Source organism: Mustela nigripes, chromosome 3 (assembly GCF_022355385.1).
Source record: "Mustela nigripes isolate SB6536 chromosome 3, MUSNIG.SB6536, whole genome shotgun sequence".
Taxonomy (NCBI): domain Eukaryota; kingdom Metazoa; phylum Chordata; class Mammalia; order Carnivora; family Mustelidae; genus Mustela; species Mustela nigripes.
The window spans coordinates 110,527,053-110,548,343 of record NC_081559.1 but is presented as its reverse complement, the minus strand read 5'-3'; the positions used below and the strand labels follow the sequence as shown (position 1 = coordinate 110,548,343).

At 40.5% G+C, this 21,291-nt stretch overlaps 1 protein-coding gene across 1 annotated transcript; it reads right to left on the bottom strand.

Annotated features, from left to right (window-relative positions):
• Window positions 1-15,277: 15,277 nt before the first annotated feature.
• GPR148 (G protein-coupled receptor 148) lies at window positions 15,278-19,052 on the bottom strand. The gene is given in 6 exon segments (XM_059395501.1): window positions 15,278-15,621; window positions 15,624-15,718; window positions 15,720-15,777; window positions 15,780-16,232; window positions 16,354-16,441; window positions 18,873-19,052. Coding segments are annotated over 6 exon segments (1,218 nt in total).
• Window positions 19,053-21,291: the final 2,239 nt, after the last annotated feature.

The window sequence follows — 21,291 nt, the reverse complement described above, 5'->3', positions numbered from 1 at the left end:
TCAAGGGTTTTGAAGGATTCCTATCTCACATTGATGTCTTTCAACCATTTTGAGTCTATTTTTGTTAAGGTGTGAGGAAATGGTCTAGTTTCATGCTTCTGCATGTGACTGTCCAATTTCCCCAATACTATTTGTTGAAGAGACAGTCTTTTTTCCATTGGACATTCTTTCCTGCTTTGTTGAAGATTAGTTGACCATAAAGTTGAGGGTCCATTTCTGGGCTCTCTATTCTGTTCCATTGGCCTATGTATCTGTTTTTTTGCCATTACCATACTGTCTTGATGATTATAGTTTTGTAACAGAGCTTAAAGTCTGGAATTGTAATGCCACCAGCTTTGGTTTTCTTTTTCTTTTTTTTTTTTTTTCTTTCTTAAAGATTTTATTTATTTATTTGACAGACAGAGATCACAAGTAGGCAGAGAGAGAGAAGGAAGCAGGCTCCCCGCTGAGCAGAGAGCCCGATGCGGGACTTGATCCCAGGACCCTGAGATCATGACCTGAGCCGAAGGCAGCGGCTTAACCCACTGAGCCACCCAGGTGCCCTTGGTTTTCTTTTTCAACATTCCTCTGGCTATTTGTGGTCTTTTCTAGCTCCACATAAATTTTAGGATTATTTGTTCCATTTCCTTGAAAAAAAGTTGATGGTATTTTGGTATTGATTGCATTAAATATGTAGATTGCCCTGGGTATTATAGACATTTTCACAATATCATTTTTATTTATTCTTCCAATCCATGAGGATGGAATATTTTTCTATTTCTTTTTGTCTTCCTCAATTTCTTTCATGAGTATTCTATAATTTTCTGAATACAGATTCTTTGCTTCTTTGGTTAGATTTATTCTGCAGTATCTCATGGTTTTGCATGCAATTGTAAATGGGACCAACTCTTTCATTTTTCTTTCTTCTGTTTTGCTTTTGGTGTAAAGAAATGCAACTGATTTCTGTGCATTGATTTTATATCCTGACACTTTACTGAATTCCTTCTATGATTTATAGCAGTTTTGGGGTGGAGTCCTTTGGGTTTTCCACATAAAGTATCATATCATCTGCAAAGAGTGAGAGTTTGACTTCTTTGCTGATTCAGAAGCATTTTATTTCTTTTTGTTGTCTGATTGCTGAGGGACTTCTAGAACTCTTTTGAATATCAGTGATGATAGTGGACATCCCTGCTGTGTTCCTAAATTTAGAGGAAAAGCTCTCAGTTTTTCCCCATTGAGAAAAATATTTGCTATGGGCTTTGTATAGAAGGCTTTTATGATATTAGAGGTATGCACCCTCTATCCCTACACTGTAAAGAGTTTTGATCAAAAAAGGATGTTGTACTTTGTCAAATTCTTCTTCTGCATCTGTAGAAAGTATCATATGGTTCTCACTCTTTCTTTTATTAATGTTTGTATCACACTGATTGATTTTCGGATGTTGAATCACACTTGCAGCCTAGGAATAAATCCCAGTTGGTCATAGTGAATAATCGTTTTGCACTGTTGGATCCTATTGGCTAGTATTTTGGTGAGAATTTTTGCATCCATGTTCATCAGAGATATTGATCTTTTGGGGCTATTCTCCTTTTTGGTGGAGTCTTTGTCTAGTTTTGAGATCAAGGTAATGCTGGCTTCATAGAATGAGTTTCAAAGTTCTTCCATTTTTTTTTTTTTTTGCAACAACTTCAGAAGAATAATTATTAATTCTTCTTTAAATGTTTGGTGGAATTCTGATGAGAGGGCAGCTGTCTATGCAGTCTTGTTTGTTGGGAGATTTTTGATTACTGGTTCAATCTGTTTGCTGGTTATGAAACAAAACTGTTTCAGTTTTCATAGTCTATAGCTTTCTAGGAATGCATCCATTTCTTCCAGATTGTCTAATTTCTTGACATTTAATTGCTCATAGTACTCTCTTAAAATTCCTTATATTTCTTTGTTGTTGATTGTGATCTCTCCTCTTTCATTTATGATTTTATTTATTTTTATACTTTCTCTTTTCTTTTTGATAATTCTGGCTAAGGGTTTGTCAGTCTCACTAGTTTTTCTAGAACCAGCACCTAGCTTCATTGATTGGTTCTACTGTTTGTTTGTTTGTTTGTTTAAATTTCTATATCATTCATTTCTGCTCTAATCATTATTATTTCTCTTCTCTTGCTAGATTTAGATTTTATTTGCTGTTCTTTTTTCAATTCCTTTACGTGTAAGGACAGATTGTGTATTTGAGAACTTTTTTTGTTCTCAAGAAACGTGTGTATTGCTATATACTTCCCTTTTAGAGTCACCTTTGCTGTATCCCAAAGGTTGTGAACTGTCATGTTTTCATTTTCATATGCTTCCACGTATTTTAAAAACTCTTCTTTAATTTTCTGTTGACATATTCACAATTTAGTAGGATGTTCTTTAATTTCCATGTATTTGTGTCCCCTCCAAATTTTCTTTTGTGGTTCAATTCAAGTTTTAAAGCATTGTGGTCTGAAATGTAATGTGATCTCTTCTGGAGAAAGTTCCATGTGTACACATTCAAGAAGAATGTGTATTCTGTTGTTTTGGGATGAAATTGTCTGAATATTTCTGAAGTCCAGCTAGTCCAGTGTGTCTTCAAAGCCCTTGTTTTCTTGTTGATCTTCTGCTTACACGATCTGTCATTGCTGTGAAAGGGATGGTAAAGTCCCCTAATATTATAGTATTATTATTAATGTTTCTTTAATGTTGTTATGAATTGGTTTATATAATTGACTGCTCCAAACCAGGGGCATGAATATTAACAATTGTTGGATCTTCTTGTCAGATAGACAGTTTTATTATGACATAGAGTCCTTCTTCATCTCTTATTACAGTCTTTGATTTAAAATCTAGTTTGTCTGATATAAGGATGGCTACTCCAGCTTTCTTTTGATGTCTATTGCCATAAGTAATTATCTACCCTTTTATTTAAACCTGGAGTGTCTATGGATATAAAATGAGTCTCTTGTAGACAACATATTGATGGGTCTTCTTTTTTAATTCAATCTGATACCAAGCGTCTTTTGATTGGAGGGTTTATTCTATTTACATTCAGAGTAGTTATTGAAATATATGAAATTACTGCCATTGTATTACCTGTGAAGTCCCTGTTTCTCTAGATTCCTCTGTTCCTTTCTGGTCTTTTTTACTTTGGGGCTTTCTCTTAATTCAGTGGATCCCCTTTAATATTTCTTGCAGGGCTCTTTTAGTATTCACAATTTCCTTTAGTTTTTGTTTGTCCTAGAAAGTCTTTATAACCCCTTTTATTCTGAATGACAGCCCTGCTGGATAAGGTATTCTCGATTGCATATTTTTCCCATTTAGCACACTGAATATATGATACCTCTCCCTTCTGGCCTCCAGGTCTCTGTGGGCAGGTCTATTTCCAGCCTTACATTTCTATCCTTGTAGTCCCCAGATGCTTTCAGGATTTTCTCTTTATCTTTGAAATTTGCCAGTTCCACTATTATATGTCAGGGTGTTGACCTATTTTTACTGATTTTAAGGGAGTTTTCTGTGCCTGCTTGACTTGAATTCTTGTTTCCTTCCCCAGATTAGGGAAATTCTCACTATTTGTTCAAATAAAACTTCTGTCCTTCTCTCCCGCTTTTTATCTCTAGGGCTCCATCATCCAGATATTATTTTGCTTTATGGAATTGCTGAAATCTTGAAGTCTCCCTTCATGATCCAGTAGTTGTCTTTCTCTATTTTTTTCCAGCTTCCTTATTTTCCATCATTTTGTCTTCTGTATCACTGACCCTCTCTTCTGCCTCACTTTTCTTCTCTGTTAAGGTTCCTATTTGCTATAGCATCTCAGTAATAACATCTTTATGTTTGGACTGGTTAGATTTTATTCTTTTATTTCTACAGTAAGGCATTCTCTAGTGTCCTCTATGCTTTTTTCAAGCCCAACTGGCAAATTTATAATAATTTTTTATAATTCTAGTTCAGATATTTTACTTATATCCATACTGCTTAAATCCCTGATAGTGAGAATTATTTCCTATTCTTTCTTTTGGGCTAAATTTTTCTATCTAGTCATTGTGCCCTTAATGAAAAGGGGGGGAGGGAAGAAAATGAAAAAAAAAAAAACCAGAAAAAAACAGCAAGAATAACAATAATGAGAACAAAAACTTCAGGAAGTGTTTCTGATGTGTGCTGTGTACAGTCTTGCTGTGTGTGTTATCTGCTTTTTCCCAATGGTCCTTCCTCCATAGAGTTCCTCCCCACTTGTAGTGGAAAGTGTTTGGACCTTCATGTAAATGTGCTTTAATTTGTTTGTCAAGAAGAAAATAAAAGAAATATAATAAGAAGAAAGGCAAAAACCAAAAATCAAAAAGGTTGATCCAAGAAAAGAGAAAGGAAATGGAACAAAAATGGAAACAAACAGAGAAACAATAAACTAGAAGCCTGATTCTTTAAAAGAAGGAAGAAGAAAGGAAAGAAGAGTGAGGAAAGAAGAAAAGAGGAAAATAAAAAATAAGAATCCTGATCTGAAAAATAAGAGAAAGAAGTAAATGAACCAATCAATGAACAGAAGATTATAAGCTTGAAACAAAAAAAAGAGAAAAAGAAAAGGAAGAAAATATATATAAATTAAAGGATAAAGAATAAATATTAAAAAATACATATTTTTTTAAATTAAGAAAAGAGAAAACAACAACAACAACAAAAAGAAGAAAGCCTGGCCCTATTTCCACCGGAAGCTGATGTTCTGGAGCTTTCTTTTATCAGTAGACTTGGTAGATGCAGGGGCCTGTGTTCCTCTTCTGAGGGAGAGGCCTGATGGTCTGGCTTACAAGCTGACTTGCCTGTGTGAAGATGCCCCCGCCAGGCGCGGGAAGTGGGGCTGGGGGTGGGTGTAGTGTAGGGAACTCCAGCCTCCACTGGAGGCGCTGTTTCTCTCTGAAGTCTAATTGTGTTAGTGGGTGGAACGGGGTGGTGGAGCAGGAGAAAGAATATGGCATCATCTCTCCCTCTTGTTCCTGGGATGTGGACCTCTGAGCCACCAAGCCACTGGCTGTTCTAGAGGTCCTTTTCGGAAAGCAAACAATCTCTGGTGTCCTATGCTTTTCTCAGTTCCCTGCCCTTTAGCTTGTGCCCAGGCCATCAGCAAGCCCAGAGCCACAGATCTCCTGTATTTTATCTCTGGCTAGATGCTGAGATTCAAAACTCCCAAGTTTTAAAGGGCCTGGCAAGGTGCAGACCCACTCCCATCCCCCAGAAGAGAGGCTGGAGGGATGCCCAGCACCATCCCACACCAAAAAATCAATCACGCAGTGCACACTCGGAATCTAGAATTTATTGTAATGCTCAGCAAAAAGCTAGAACCAGGTTATTGACAGTCTGCAATTGACTCAATTCCCTACTCGTTCTGCTCCAGGAAAGCCATTGCAGAGGCTTGAATCTATTACAACAGATAGCAAAAAGTAACAGCCAGGTTTTCTGTAATTTGCTCCTGTCTGTTTTCTGTTCAGTTCTGTCACAGAAAAGCAGCTGCTCATCCTGCATACAGAGGTTTTTTTGTTTTGTTTTTTAATTTTCTTTCTTATTTTTTATTTTAATTTTTTATTATTATGTTCAGTTAGCCAACAATGCGCACAGAGGTTTAAGTCTATTGCAGCTCACACTGAGAAGTTGTTCAGAGGTTTACTGCCACAGAGGTTTGAAGCCACACATGTATGACTCTGCTGTTAAGCACCACTCAGTGGCTCCCAGCTGGCCTTTTGTCCTTGGTGAGGCTAAACACACTCTTCTAAATGCCCTCTGGGAAGGGGATTTATTTCTCCTTAGGCAACCCAGAGTAACCCTTTACTGTGGCTAATTGTGCTGTCCCTAACTACTGGACTCTCTCCTACTTTCTTCCTTTCCCTGACTTTGCTCCATGAAAAGAGCCCCTCTGCTTTCCTCGCCCACAATCCATGGATTGGAATCTCATATCTATCACTTTTTCTCCCTCCAACTATGCAGATTGTTTCCCTAATCCTCAGATCCTCTTCCTAGGATTCAAAATAGTTGAATGCTGATCTAGCTGTATTTGAAGCAAAGTCAGGATCCTCCTCTATTCTGCCATATTAACTCTGCTCCTATGCACATTGTTTTCAATAATTATTTCTTACCATTTTATTCATGCACTTCAAATCTTTCATCTGGAATATCTATCCTTCTGCCAGACATATATCCTTTAAAATTTCTTTAATGTGTATTGTTAGGACTATTGTGTTTTCAGTTTTGTGTTCTATAACGGTTTTTATTTTGCTTTCTGAAAATACTGTTTTCCCCTAGGTAGAATTCCAGGTCAACAGTTATTTTTTCTCATCACGTTTACAATATTGTTTCAGTTACATTAGACTTGACTTGTGCCTTTTTTTTTTTTTTTTTTTTTTAGAAGTCAGCTCTCAGTTAAATTGTTATTCTTCTGTCTCTGACTGCTTTAAATAACCTGTCATTGTATTCAGTTTCCGGCAGTTTCACATTCACTTGCAGTGGATTATTTGTCATTCATCTTATTTGTAACTGGTTAGAGTTCTTGAATCTAAGGTTTGATATCTTTCAATAAATCTGAAAAATTATCAGCTGTTATCTCTTTAAGTATTTCCCTCTCTGCATTGTCTCTGTTGTATTCTCAAATTAGATGTCAGTCTTTTCTAAATTCAAAATCTCTAATTTCGCTTATATTTTTCACCTCCTTGTCCTAGGCTGAATTTAAGGTAATTTATTTAAACCCACCTTCTAGTTTACAAAATCCCTCTTCAGTTGTGTCTAAAATACTTTTTTTGAAAAAGATTTTATTTATTTGAGAGAGAGAAAGACAGATAGTGATAGAGATAGCAGGAAAGAGCACAAGTGGGGTGAAGAGGGAGAAGCAGGCTCCCATTGAGCAGGAAGCCCAATGAGGGGCTCAATCCCAGGACCTGAGCCAAAGGCAGATGCTTAACAGACTGAGCCACACAGATGTCCCTCTAATATACTTTTTAATCCATATTAAATATAACCCATCTTTTATTATTTTAATTACTATATATCTTTTTATTTCTAGAAGTTTTCTTTAATTCTTATCCTAATTTGCTTCATTAATTTAAAAATGTATTGTTCCTTATTCGTATTTCTGTGTCATTTTTCATGTCTTAAAATGCACTGAACATTTTTGTATTAGCCAAGTGTCTGACAGTTTAAGGAACTGGATAGAGTATACTACTGTTCTCTTGTTGTCTCTTCTCACTCTCATTTATGGTACCTTATTCTTTTGTGTGGTTTTATGAATTTTGACTATGTGTAATTCATTTTCTTTGAGGTTCTTTTACTATGAAATTCTCTGAAGCCTGAACCAAAATTCTAATCCTCCTAAAGAGCCACACCAACCACAGAATGAAGTTTATTAACCACAAAATATAGTTTAAAAACTAGTTCTAATCCTGTTTGAAGGGTGGCTTCAAAGGCATTTTCTTCCTCTTTTGCACAGCACCAATATCAAGGCAGGGAACTTCTCTTATTATTCTGTTAGCTGTCATTTATCCTTGCTCAGAGGCTGTAATATTTTGGGGTTCTGGCTTTATTTTTATTTATTATTTATTTATTTATTTATTTATTTATTTATTTATTTATTTTAAAGGTTTTATTTATTTATTTGAGAGAGAGAGAGAAAGAAAGAAGCAGAGATTGTGACAGACAGCACAAGCAGGGAGGAGAAGGAGAAGCAGACTCCCTATTGAGCAGGGAGCCCTGTGTGATGACTCCAACCAAGGACCCTGGGTCCACAACCTGAGACAAAGGCAGATGCCCAACTGACTAAGCCACCCAGGTGCCTTAAGGGGGTTCCATGTTTATAGATGTCTTCATGACACTCCCCACTATAGATGGTTCTTAGGTTGTTCTTCTTCCTCCCATATACTGAGGAGATGCCAAAATGGAGGCTCATGGTCCCAGCTTCAGCAGATCTGCTTTCTTATTCTCCAGGTTCAAACTTTTTTTTAAATTTATTTTTTATTTTCAGCATAACAGTATTCATTATTTTCGCACCACACCCAGTGCTCCATGCAATCCGTGCCCTCTATAATACCCACCATCTGGTACCCTGACCTCCCACCCCCCACCCCTTCAAAACCCTCAGATTGTTTTTCAGAGTCCATAGTCTCTCATGGTTCGCCTCCCCTTCCAATTTCCCCCAATTCCCTTCTCCTCTCTATCTCCCCATGTCCTCCATGATTTTTGTTATGCTCCACAAATAAGTGAAACCATATGATAATTGACTCTGCTTGACTTATTTCACTCAGCATAATCTCTTCCAGTCCTGTCCATGTTGCTACAAAAGTTGGGTATTCGTCCTTTCTGATGGAGGTATAATACTCCATAGTGTATATAACTTTTAGTAATGGTTTGGCCCCTGTGTGTTTGTCAGGAACAATGGTTTACCAGTAGTGGTAGAAGATATGGTGGAAGCCATTGGAAAGGCACAGATCAGGTTCTTAGCCCATTTTTTTTTTTTTGGTGTTTTATTTTATTTTATTTTTTTTTAATTTTTAATTTTTGATAAACATATATTTTTATCCCCAGGGGTACAGGTCTGTGAATCACCAGGTTTACACACTTCACAGCACTCACCAAATCACATACCCTCCCCAATGTCCATAATCCCACCCCCTTCTCCCAAACCCCCTCCCCCCGGCAACCCTCAGTTTGTTTTGTGAGATTAAGAGTCACTTATGGTTTGTCTCCCTCCCAATCCCATCTTGTTTCATTTATTCTTCTTCTACCCACTTAAGCCTCCATGTTGTATCACCACTTCCTCATATCAGGGAGATCATATGATAGTTGTCTTTCTCTGCTTGACTTATTTCGCTAAGCATGATACGCTCTAGTTCCATCCACGTTGTTGCAAATGGCAAGATTTCATTTCTTTTGATGGCTGCATAGTATTCCATTGTGTATATATACCACATCTTCTTGATCCATTCATCTGTTGATGGACATCTAGGTTCTTTCCATAGTTTGGCTATTGTGGACATTGCTGCTATAAACATTCGGGTGCATGTGCCCCTTTGGATCACTACATTTGTATCTTTAGGGTAAATACCCAATAGTGCAATTGCTGGGTCATAGGGCAGTTCTATTTTCAACATTTTGAGGAACCTCCATGCTGTTTTCCAGAGTGGCTGCACCAGCTTGCATTCCCACCAACAGTGGAGGAGGGTTCCCCTTTCTCCGCATCCTCGCCAGCATCTGTCATTTCCTGACTTGTTGATTTTAGCCATTCTGACTGGTGTGAGGTGATATCTCATTGTGGTTTTGATTTGTATTTCCCTGATGCCGAGTGATATGGAGCACTTTTTCATGTGTCTGTTCGCCATCTGGATGTCTTCTTTGCAGAAATGTCTGTTCATGTCCTCTGCCCATTTCTTGATTGGATTATTTGTTCTTTGGGTGTTGAGTTTGCTAAGTTCTTTATAGATTCTGGACACTAGTCCTTTATCTGATATGTCGTTTGCAAATATCTTCTCCCATTCTGTCAGTTGTCTTTTGATTTTGTTAATTGTTTCCTTTGCTGTGCAAAAGCTTTTGATCTTGATGAAATCCCAGTAGTTCATTTTTTCCCTTGCTTCCCTTGCCTTTTGCGTTGTTCCTAGGAAGATGTTGCTGCGGCAGAGGTCGAAGAGGTTGCTGCCCGTGTTCTCCTCAAGGATTTTGATGGATTCCTTTCGTACATTGAGGTCCTTCATCCATTTTGAGTCTATTTTTGTGTGTGGTGTAAGGGAATGGTCCAATTTCATTTTTCTGCATGTGGCTGTCCAATTTTCCCAGCACCATTTATTGAAAAGGCTGTCTTTTATCCATTGGACATTCTTTCCTGCTTTGTCAAAGATTAGTTGACCATAGATTTGAGGGTCTATTTCTGGGCTCTCTATTCTGTTCCATTGATCTATGTGTCTGTTTTTGTGCCAGTACCATGCTGTCTTGATGATGACAGCTTTGTAATAGAGCCTGAAGTCCGGAATTGTGATGCCACCAACGTTGGCTTTCTTTTTCAATATCCCTTTGGCTATTCGAGGTCTTTTCTGGTTCCATATAAATTTTAGCATTATTTGTTCCATTTCTTTGAAAAAGATGGATGGTACTTTGATAGGAATTGCATTAAATGTGTAGATTGCTTTAGGTAGCATAGACATTTTCACAATATTTATTCTTCCAATCCAGGAGCATGGAACATTTTTCCATTTCTTTGTGTCTTCCTCAATTTCTTTCATGAGTACTTTATAGTTTTCTGAGTATAGATTCTGTGTCTCTTTGGTTAGGTTTATTCCTAGGTATCTTATGGTTTTGGATGCAATTGTAAATGGGATTGACTCCTTAATATCTCTTTCTTCTGTCTTGCTGTTGGTGTAGAGAAATGCAACTGATTTCTGTGCATTGATTTTATATCCTGACACTTTACTGAATTCCTGTATAAGTTCTAGCAGTTTTGGAGTGGAGTCTTTTGGGTTTTCCACATATAGTATCATATCATCTGCGAAGAGTGATAATTTGACTTCTTCTTTGCCGATTTGGATGCCTTTAATTTCCTTTTGTTGTCTGATTGCTGACGCTAGGACCTCTAGTACGATGTTGAATAGCAGTGGTGATAATGGACATCCCTGCCGTGTTCCTGACCTTAGCGGAAAAGCTTTCAGTTTTTCTCCATTGAGAATGATATTTGCGGTGGGTTTTTCATAGATGGCTTTGATGATATTGAGGTATGTGCCCTCTATCCCTACACTTTGAAGAGTTTTGATCAGGAAGGAATGTTGTACTTTGTCAAATGCTTTTTCAGCATCTATTGAGAGTATCATATGGTTCTTGTTCTTTCTTTTATTGATGTGTTGTATCACATTGACTGATTTGCGGATGTTGAACCAACCTTGCAGCCCTGGAATAAATCCCACTTGGTTGTGGTGAATAATCCTTTTAATGTACTGTTGAATCCTATTGGCTAGTATTTTGTTGAGTATTTTCGCATCTGTGTTCATCAAGGATATCGGTCTATAGCTCTCTTTTTTGGTGGGATCCTTGTCTGGTTTTGGGATCAAGGTGATGCTGGCCTCATAAAATGAGTTTGGAAGTTTTCCTTCCATTTCTATTTTTTGGAACAGTTTCAGGAGAATAGGAATTAGTTCTTCTTTAAATGTTTGGTAGAATTCCCCCGGGAAGCCGTCTGGCCCTGGGCTTTTGTTTGTTTGGAGATTTTTAATGACTGTTTCAATCTCCTTACTGGTTATGGGTCTCTTCAGGCTTTCTATTTCTTCCTGGCTCAGTTGTGGTAGTTTATATGTTTCTAGGAATGCATCCATTTCTTCCAGATTGTCAAATTTATTGCCGTAGAGTTGCTCATAGTATGTTCTTATAATAGTTTGTATTTCTTTGGTGTTAGTTGTGATCTCTCCTCTTTCATTCATGATTTTATTTATTTGGGTCCTTTCTCTTTTCTTTTTGATAAGTCGGGCCAGGGGTTTATCAATTTTATTAATTCTTTCAAAGAACCAGCTCCTAGTTTCGTTGATTTGTTCTATTGTTTTTTTGGTTTCTATTTCATTGATTTCTGCTCTGATCTTTATGATTTCTCTTCTCCTGCTGGGCTTAGGGTTTCTTTCTTGTTCTTTCTCCAGCTCCTTTAGGTGTAGGGTTAGGTTGTGTACCTGAGACCTTTCTTGTTTCTTGAGAAAGGCTTGTACCGCAATATATTTTCCTCTCAGGACTGCCTTTGTTGTGTCCCACAGATTTTGAACCGTTGTATTTTCATTATCATTTGTTTCCATGATTTTTTTCAATTCTTCTTTAATTTCCCGGTTGACCCATTCATTCTTTAGAAGGATACTGTTTAGTCTCCATGTATTTGGGTTCTTTCCAAACTTCCTTTTGTGGTTGAGTTCTAGCTTTAGAGCATTGTGGTCTGAAAATATGCAGGGAATGATCCCAATCTTTTGATACCGGTTGAGTCCTGATTTAGGACCGAGGATGTGATCTATTCTGGAGAATGTTCCATGTGCACTAGAGAAGAATGTGTATTCTGTTGCTTTGGGATGAAATGTTCTGAATATATCTGTGATGTCCATCTGGTCCAGTGTGTCGTTTAAGGCCTTTATTTCCTTGCTGATCTTTTGCTTGGATGATCTGTCCATTTCAGTGAGGGGAGTGTTAAAGTCCCCTACTATTATTGTATTATTGTTGATGTGTTTCTTTGATTTTGTTATTAATTGGTTTATATAGTTGGCTGCTCCCACGTTGGGGGCATAGATATTTAAAATTGTTAAATCTTCTTGTTGGACAGACCCTTTGAGTATGATATAGTGTCCTTCCTCATCTCTTATTATAGTCTTTGGCTTAAAATCTAATTGATCTGATATAAGGATTGCCACTCCTGCTTTCTTCTGATGTCCATTAGCATGGTAAATTCTTTTCCACCCCCTCACTTTAAATCTGGAGGTGTCTTCGGGCTTAAAATGAGTTTCTTGGAGGCAACATATAGATGGGTTTTGTTTTTTTATCCATTCTGATACCCTGTGTCTTTTGACAGGGGCATTTAGCCCATTCACATTCAGGGTAACTATTGAGAGATATGAATTTAGTGCCATTGTATTGCCTGTAAGGTGACTGTTACTGTATATGGTCTCTGTTCCTTTCTAATCTACCACTTGTAGGCTCTCTCTTTGCTTAGAGGACCCCTTTCAATATTTCCTGTAGAGCTGGTTTGGTATTTGCAAATTCTTTCAGTTGTTGTTTGTCCTGGAAGCTTTTAATCTCTCCTTCTATTTTCAATGATAGCCTAGCTGGATATAGTATTCTTGGCTGCATGTTTTTCTCGTTTAGTGCTCTGAAAATATCATGCCAGCTCTTTCTGGCCTGCCAGGTCTCTGTGGATAAGTCAGCTGCCCATCTAATATTTTTACCATTGTATGTTACAGACTTCTTTTCCCGGGCTGCTTTCAGGATTTTCTCTTTGTCATTGAGACTTGTAAATTTTACTATTAGGTGACGGGGTGTGGGCCTATTCTTATTGGTTTTGAGGGGCGTTCTCTGAACCTCCTGAATTTTGATGCTCGTTCCCTTTGCCATATTGGGGAAATTCTCCCCAATAATTCTCTCCAGTATACCTTCTGCTCCCCTCTCACTTTCTTCTTCTTCTGGAATCCCAATTATTCTAATGTTGTTTCGTCTTATGGTGTCACTTATCTCTCGAATTCTCCCCTCGTGGTCCAGTAGCTGTTTGTCCCTCTTTTGCTCAGCTTCTTTATTCTCTGTCATTTGGTCTTCTATATCACTAATTCTTTCTTCTGCCTCATTTATCCTAGCAGTGAGAGCCTCCATTTTTGATTGCACCTCATTAATAGCTTTTTTGATTTCAACTTGGTTAGATTTTAGTTCTTTTATTTCTCCAGAAAGGGCTTTTATATCTCTCGAGAGAGTTTCTCTAATATCTTCCATGCCTTTTTCGAGCCCGGCTAGAACCTTGAGAATTGTCATTCTGAACTCTAGATCTGACATATTACCGATGTCTGTATTGATTAGGTCCCTAGCCTTCGGTACTGCCTCTTGTTCTTTTTTTTGTGTTGAATTTTTACGTCTTGTCATTTTGTCCAGATAAGAGTAAATGAAGGGGCAAGTAAAATACTAAAAGGGTGGCAACAACCCCAGGAAAATATGCTTTAACCAAATTAGAAGAGATCCAAAATCGTGAGTGGGGAGAAAGGGGATAAAAAGAGGTTCAAAAAGGAAGAAAGAAAAAAAAAAAAAAAACAAAAAGAAAAGAAAAAAAAAGAAAAGAAAAGAAATGAATTTTTAAAAAAAGAATACACCTAAGAAAAATGTAAAAAAGAAAAAATATATATATTAGATAAACTAGTATAAAATCGTTAAAAAAGAAAAAGGTAACAGTTAAAAAAAATTTTACCCGAAGGCGAGAAAAAAAAAAAATGAAAAAGAAAAAATTAAATTAACTGCAAGACTAAAAAAAATCACAGGAAAAAAGCCATGAGTTCCGTGCTTGGCTTTCTCCTCCTCTGGAATTCTGCTGCTCTCCTTGGTATTGAAACTGCACTCCTTGGTAGGTGAACTTGGTCTTGGCTGGATTTCTTGTTGATCTTCTGGGGGAGGGGCCTGCTGTAGTGATTCTCAAGTGTCTTTGCCCCAGGCGGAATTACACCGCCCTTACCCGGGCCGGGGTGAGTAATCCGCTCGGGTTTGCTTTCAGGAGCTTTTGTTCCCTGAGCGCTTTCCGTAGAGTTCCAGAGGACGGGAATACAAATGGCGGCCTCCTGGTCTCCGGCCCGGAGGAGCCGAGAGCCCAGGGCCGCACTCCTCAGTGCGCGCTCAGAGAACCGCGCCCAGTTACTCCCGTCTGCCTAACCTCCGGCCGCGCTCCGAGCTCACCGAGCCTGCGACCGGTTCAAGGTAACACGGAGCTGTGAGCTTACTGTCGGCTCTGTCTCTGTAGCCGGCTTTCCCGTTCCAATACCCGCAAGCTCTGCGACACTCAGACACCCCCGATCCTTCTGTGACCCTGCGGGACCTGAGGCCACGCTGACCCCGCGTGGGCTTCGCCCCGGTTTAGCCTCTGGAGCGATGTCCCTCAGCGGAACAGACTTTTAAAAGTCCTGATTTTGTGCACGGTTGCTCCGCCGCTTGCCGGGAGCCGGCCCCTCCCCCCGGGGTCTATCTTCCCGTCGCTTTGGATTCACTTCTCCGCCGGTCCTACCTTTCAGAAAGTGGTTGTTTTTCTGTTTCCAGAATTGCTGTTCTTCTTCTCTTCGATCTGCCGATGGATTTTCAGGTGTTTGCAATCTTTAGATAAGGTATCTAGCTGATCTCCGGCTAGCTGAAGCAGTCTCAGCTTGCTACTTCTCCGCCATCTTGACTCCTCCCCCTCTTACCCCCATTTTTATCAGAGCTCTGCCGAATCACTTCTTTGTTTTCATTTTCAAGTAGAAAATCTTCACTTCAGTGAGAATGAGCTTTCTCTACTTAAAAACTTTTGAAATGTTGAAAACCATCAGTTGAGGTCATCTTTAAAATCCTGTTGCAAACTGAGGGTTTTGGAGGGGAGGAGGATGGGGGGGTTGGGTGAGCCTGGTGATGGGTATTATGGAGGGCAGTATTGCATGGAGCACTGGGTGTGGTGCATAAACAATGAATGCTGGAATACTGAAAAAAAAAATAAAATAAAATGTGAAAAAAGGTCCTGTTGCACAAGTATATTTCATAGTTCTTTGACTTGTCAATAATTGGATGCTAAGGCACCCAACATATAATTTTTAACCTAAGTCTGCTAGACTGTGATGTCTGTGGCTCTAAGGAATACTGCAGATGTCCTCCTGGATGAGAAGTGGCCCTGGACTGTCCCCAGCTGCTGCCAGTAACGGAGTGTATACAGATATGAGAGCATGGCATGAGGAAACATCATGAGCACCTTGTTGTTGGCTGCCATGATCCACATATGAGTTCTGACATCAGTGTGGTATTACTTGGTTAGCAAGATGTCCATGGAAAACACCACAACTGGGATAACATATAGCATGATTAGCACTGTGTGGATAAGCATGGTACCCTTGGCCCGGGAATAACCCTGAACCCAGATGCCTGAAGTCCTGGTCTCTGCATAGATCCTCCAGAACAGTTAATGATGAGAGCTGTGCAAAGAAAGAGAATGCATAAAATCCAGGTGTCAGTGACAGTGACCCGGGGGTCATGGCCTGGTTCAGTGTCCATGAAGGATGCATGAGGCCTCTTGTTCTAACCTGGCATTCTGGCTCTTGCTAAGCCAAATGAGCAGGCTACCAACTAGATGAGGGCCACCACTTTCTGGGCAGCCTCATAAGACATGAAGGAGAAATAGTGCAGAGGATAAACAGCTGCCAGGTAGGTGTGCAGCACAGTGGCCATGGACAGGATGGTGCTGATAGAGGCAGAAAAGATGGCATCTGTGAGAACACCACAAGCAGTGCAGCCCAGGAGCCAGCTACCCAGGTTGCTGGAGGAGATGATCACGTGGAAGACAAGGTAGGCCAGATCTGAGAGCAGGATGTTAGCCAGCAGCAGGTAGTGGGGCTCTTGCCAAAGTCTCTGGCTCTGCAGGAAGGTTACCAGCAGCAGAGAGCTCAGAGCAAGTGTGGCTATAGCCAGCGGGCTTGAGGTGAGGAACAGCCAGCACAGCATGGAGACAGCCACCCTCAGGTCTCCAAGGCTCAGGGAGGCATTGCTGGCTAACTGGAGCATGCAGGGGTCTCACTGATGAGCTGATCAGAGGCTGGCTAGGCTGTTGTGTCCAGGCGCTAGGATGTCTGCTGATCCCTCCCGCTTCCTGGCAGGAATGGCAGGCTTTCTCACAGATGGTTTGCTCTGTACCTTCCCAGGGTGCATATCTCCCATGCAAGGGTTCTGTTGGTGCTACTCCTCTGTAGAAGTGCTGTGCTTGAGCAGGCCTTAGGAATGACTGTTAAACAAAAATAAAACAACAAAGCAAAATTCTGCTCACCCAGGGGTTCCTACATTCATACACATCTGCCAGCTGTCCTGGTCACGTGTTCATGGGTACAACTAAATGGATCAGGCTGTTACCATGATGTATGGTCACATGGTCACTGATCTTTTGAGAAGTGTCTCCCATCCGGTTTAGATGAGCATGCTTTCTGCTCTTGAGATCCTGGCTCTGAGACTTTGGGAAGCTCTCTATATTTGTTTTCTTATCTGTGAAATATGAATGCTGCTCATACGTACCTCATGGAATTGTTGCAAAAATCTAGTGGTAACATACTTAATGCAACATATAGCCTGGAATAAATGCTCAATTCATATAAGTCCTTACCTTACCACACTTTCCAGAGGCTTGGGTCATCTCTGCTCCACAGACCTCCCTTGTCCTCACTGTAGACAGAGTGCACTAGTTGCTCCATGCCCCAGGGACCTGCTGCTTGTGCCACACCCCTCCAATCCCTCTGCAGTCTCTCTCCAGGCCCCAGCCCAACACCAGGCTGAGCCTTGGGAAGGAGCCACCACAGAGCTGGTGCCTTCCTGAGCATAGGCAGAATGTTCTTAAGATCAGAGAGAAACAAAAATTTTAGACGTTGAACCATAAGAGGCCTAGCCTCATATGAAAGCCACCTGGACCAGATCTAGCAAGTAACACACCAGACCCTGCCTCATCTAAGGACCCTCTGACTACATGGGCACACACCTTTTTCCTCCCTTTTCTTTCTCAGCAGTGTAGAAACTGAAGACTTCACATTATGGATGCTATAGAAAACTACATACTGATATAGGGGAAATGAGTAGTGCAGGTTAATGAATCTACAAGTCACTTTAGAAATAAAATCTTCACCATGTGTGACATATCTAAAGCATTGGAATGCTAGGACAGTCCCTATCCAGGGACCAGCCAGAAGGCACCCTCCAGGAAGCTGGAGATAAACTGAAACTATGGACAAAGTTGAGGCCAGCAAATTCAAACCACCAAGTGGATGGGCCCCTATGCTCTGCCCCCCACCAAAGGAGAGAGACAGAAGCTAACAGTGACTGCACACGTCTTCACTGTGGGCATCTACTGCATATAGGCACTGCCACATGATGATACAGGAATCTTGCATTGTTCCAGCAAGACAGATTTAAGGTGAGAAATGGAGCCCAAAGAGGTTAAGTGCCTTGTGTATAATCACATTGTGGGAAGGTTCAGGACCAGGAAGAAGCTATCTTTCCCAGGACATGCAAAAGCCCTGCTGCTGTGTCCCCCAGATTTGGTAGTGAATAGGAACTACTCACTGTGGTATTAGAGCGAAGTTCAAGACTGACAGGTATGGGTACTGGGCAGTGACGGTGGTAGCCGTGAGCAGAACCCCTGCTTACGTAGCAGTGCCCACAGGCAGCCAGCAGCCAAGACTCTCAAGTTGGAGTGAACGATCTAAATGGGAACTCTTGGGCTCTTAGCAGCAATACAATGTCTCTCAGCAACAGGCCATGTCACCTGACCAAGCTGCAGGAATGAAGCAGTGGAGAGAACCTCCACTTCACATGCCTAGCTGCATGCATGTATGTCAAGGAGAAACAAAGGAAACTGAAAGTGAATCTCCTGGGTGCCAGGCACTTTTATAGACATCATTTCACCTTTAGGAATCCTTTACACGGCAAGGAAACTGAGGCACATGTGAGATCAAGGCATTTTCTCAAAGGCACCCAAAAAATATTAGAGCATAGGTGTTTACAGGTGACTTGTAAATGATGTCTGACTCCAAATAATGTGTTGTTTCCATCCTCTTCATCAGCGTCCCAGACAGTCTTCCTGCCACTGCCTTCCTAGCTGGCACTGGTGCTAGACTCTTCTTACCACCATCATTTCTGTCAGCATTTCAGTACACACATCTATTTTAACTTTTTAATTTATTGTTTGGTTTTTGAGTACAGTTAACACACAGTATTACATTAATTTCAGCTGTACAACATAGTGATTCAATGAGTCTATATGTCATGCTGTGCTGCTCACAAGTGTAGCTACCATCTGTCACCATATAACACTGTCACAGCACCATTGACTGTATTCCCTGGCTGTGTCTTTCAGCCTCGTGACTTATTTATCCAATAACTGAAGCCAGTAGCTCCCTCTCCCCTTAATGCATTCATCCATCCCTTCACCCTCTTCCCTCTACAGCCATAAGCTTGTTCTCTGTATTTATAGGTTTGGTTCTGATTTCTGTTTGTTTGTGTGTTTATTCATTTTCAATCCTCGTATCTTCATCATCACCATTATTATCACCATGTCAGCATCACTGTCACCATCCCATTACTCCCATCCTTATTTCATCACTGTCATTCCTGCATCATCTTTGCCATTATCATCATCACCATATCACCATAATCTTCCTCCTCCTCCTTACCATTCTCACCATCATTGTGATCACTGCCACCTCATCAGGTAATGCCAGGCTGAGGTTTAAATGGCCTGTCCTTAAGGCCAGGGACTTAGACAAAGAAGAGGTGGGGTAGAAGTTCAGAGTGAGGAATCCAGTTTGAGCAGATCCAGGAGGATTAAGGACCCAGCAGTGCCTTTGGGTCATGTTGGCTGTGGCAGGAGCGGGGTGGGTGGAGAGGGGAGGTAATTTATACTTCAGAGCGACAGGACAAAATTTACCTTCTGTGAGGACAGAGCTGACATCCAGATGGGCAATGGGCTGGAGGAGACCTGGAAGCAGAGTGAGGTCTCTTTGTGATGTACCACATGGGTAGAAGAAGAATGCTTCTCTGAAGAAAGGTCCTCAGTTGACTTTTCCATCAGTAGATATGCCACTTTCCAAGAACTGTCCGTGAGGTCTTAGAGATCTCCATCATACTGATTCCTTTAGAATTAGCAGATTTTTAATCCATAATCAAAAAGTATTAAAATGTCATCTGCCACTGGTTAAACCCAGATTTTTAAAATAATTAAATAATATATACTGATGAGAGAGAAATTAAAATCCTGAGAGCTCCCATATCCCGTACTACTCTCTACATCTCCTGTGTTCAGTTATTGACTTGACTCTCTACCACGCTGAACTACTCGAGTGCAGGGCTAGAGCTTATTTACCTGCATGCCCTTTTCCCCCTTTAGATGGTGTTGCTGGCTCAGCACTCCTACCTGGAAAATCCTGGAATAATAAATAAATGGATGATAGCACCTGGAGTCTGGTTGGGACAGATGGCAGGGAAAGACCATAGTGTTTGGTCTTCTTTGCACATATGCAAACCTGAGTGCCTCCTGCTCCTCAGGGCCATCCCACAACTCACCTTCTACTCACATTAGGGTGTCCATCAGCCTTTCAGTTGTCAGAGACACTTTTTATTCATGCACTCACTGAGGCTTTAAGTAAGTTTATTTTATTGGATTTTAGCATACAGGGGACACCTTTGAAAAGCCTCTTTAACTCTGCCTGTAGTTAAGGACCCCAAAAGCCCTCCATAAAGCCTGGAAAATCACCCTGGTTGGTTCTATCCTAGTTGAAGAAGCCCTGTGGCCACTCCTCCCTACATAGCAACTACCCATTGCTCTCTCAGCCCAGTCTGTTCGCACTAAGTCCTCTCTACCTGGCATGCTCCTCCATGGCCAATCCCTTCAGCTTGTTCCTGCCTCTGCTCTAGAGGCCGTTCCTTCCTGTCTTCTGTAGATGCAGGTCCTCTCCATCACAACACCCTGATGCTTCCTGTACTATTTGGTTCACACTTGGGATTTATTTTGTCCATTTATTTAATTTTGAAGGTTCATATACCACACTCTGTTCTTTTATTATCATTGTAGACTATTTAAAATACATTGAAAATGTGGAAAAGAATTAACAAATGCTCCTGGACCTACTATCTAAAATTAACAAATGTTCATGTTTTGCCATATTTGCTTCCAATAATTTTATATATCATTTTATTATTACATATGTAGATAAATAAAATATTGTACACTATTCGTTCTTTTCCCTTTCCTACATATCCAGGGAGCAGCATCCACTCTGAATTTGGTCTGTATTCCTCTTGTTCATGTATTTAAACTTTCACTGCCAACATATGGTTCCCAAAACTTATATAGTACTGATGTTCATGCTTGTACTGTGATTTAATTGTACTGTGATTTAATTCTGCTATTGCATTTTTTACCCAATGTTATACATTGTAGGCCAGGGTTTTTTTCCACACAGATCTCTTTCATTCTATGAAAATGCCCTATAGCATTTCATTCTCTGACCATATCACCACACTTTATCCTTTAGCTCTAGATGGATGTGTATAGTATTTCAAGGAAAGCAATTATGAGGAGTTTCTGTATGTACATATATGATGTTTCTTTAGAAGTACTATTGCTTGACTATGAGGAATCACAATATTCGTCAGGATTTTCCTTTTGCAGGCAACATGTAGGTGGGATGGGGTATCTTCATTTAGGAAATGGATGGTACCACTGTGCACAGAGTCTTGTCTGAGGCATGAGCACCTGCAATGAACTGAAGACATCCAGAGGTCACAGAGAGGGGAAAATGTGCTCAGGGTGTGGGTGGATCAGGCTCTTCCTGGCCCTGCCCTCTATGGCTGGGGAGGGAGAGACCATCAAGAGCCTCAGGGGCAGTAGCCCTGCTACACATCCTCTCTCCACAATGAGGCTGTGTCACACACGCACAAGAACGCAGCTTCAGCCTTGAGGGAGCTTGTAGTGCAACAGGAGGATGAGAAAGGGGGACAGCACACCCACAGGACAGAACAGAGGAAGACAATGTTTTTAAAACTCCCCACAAAGTGACTAGGGAATTCCTAGAGAGAGTGAGTTTCCACTTG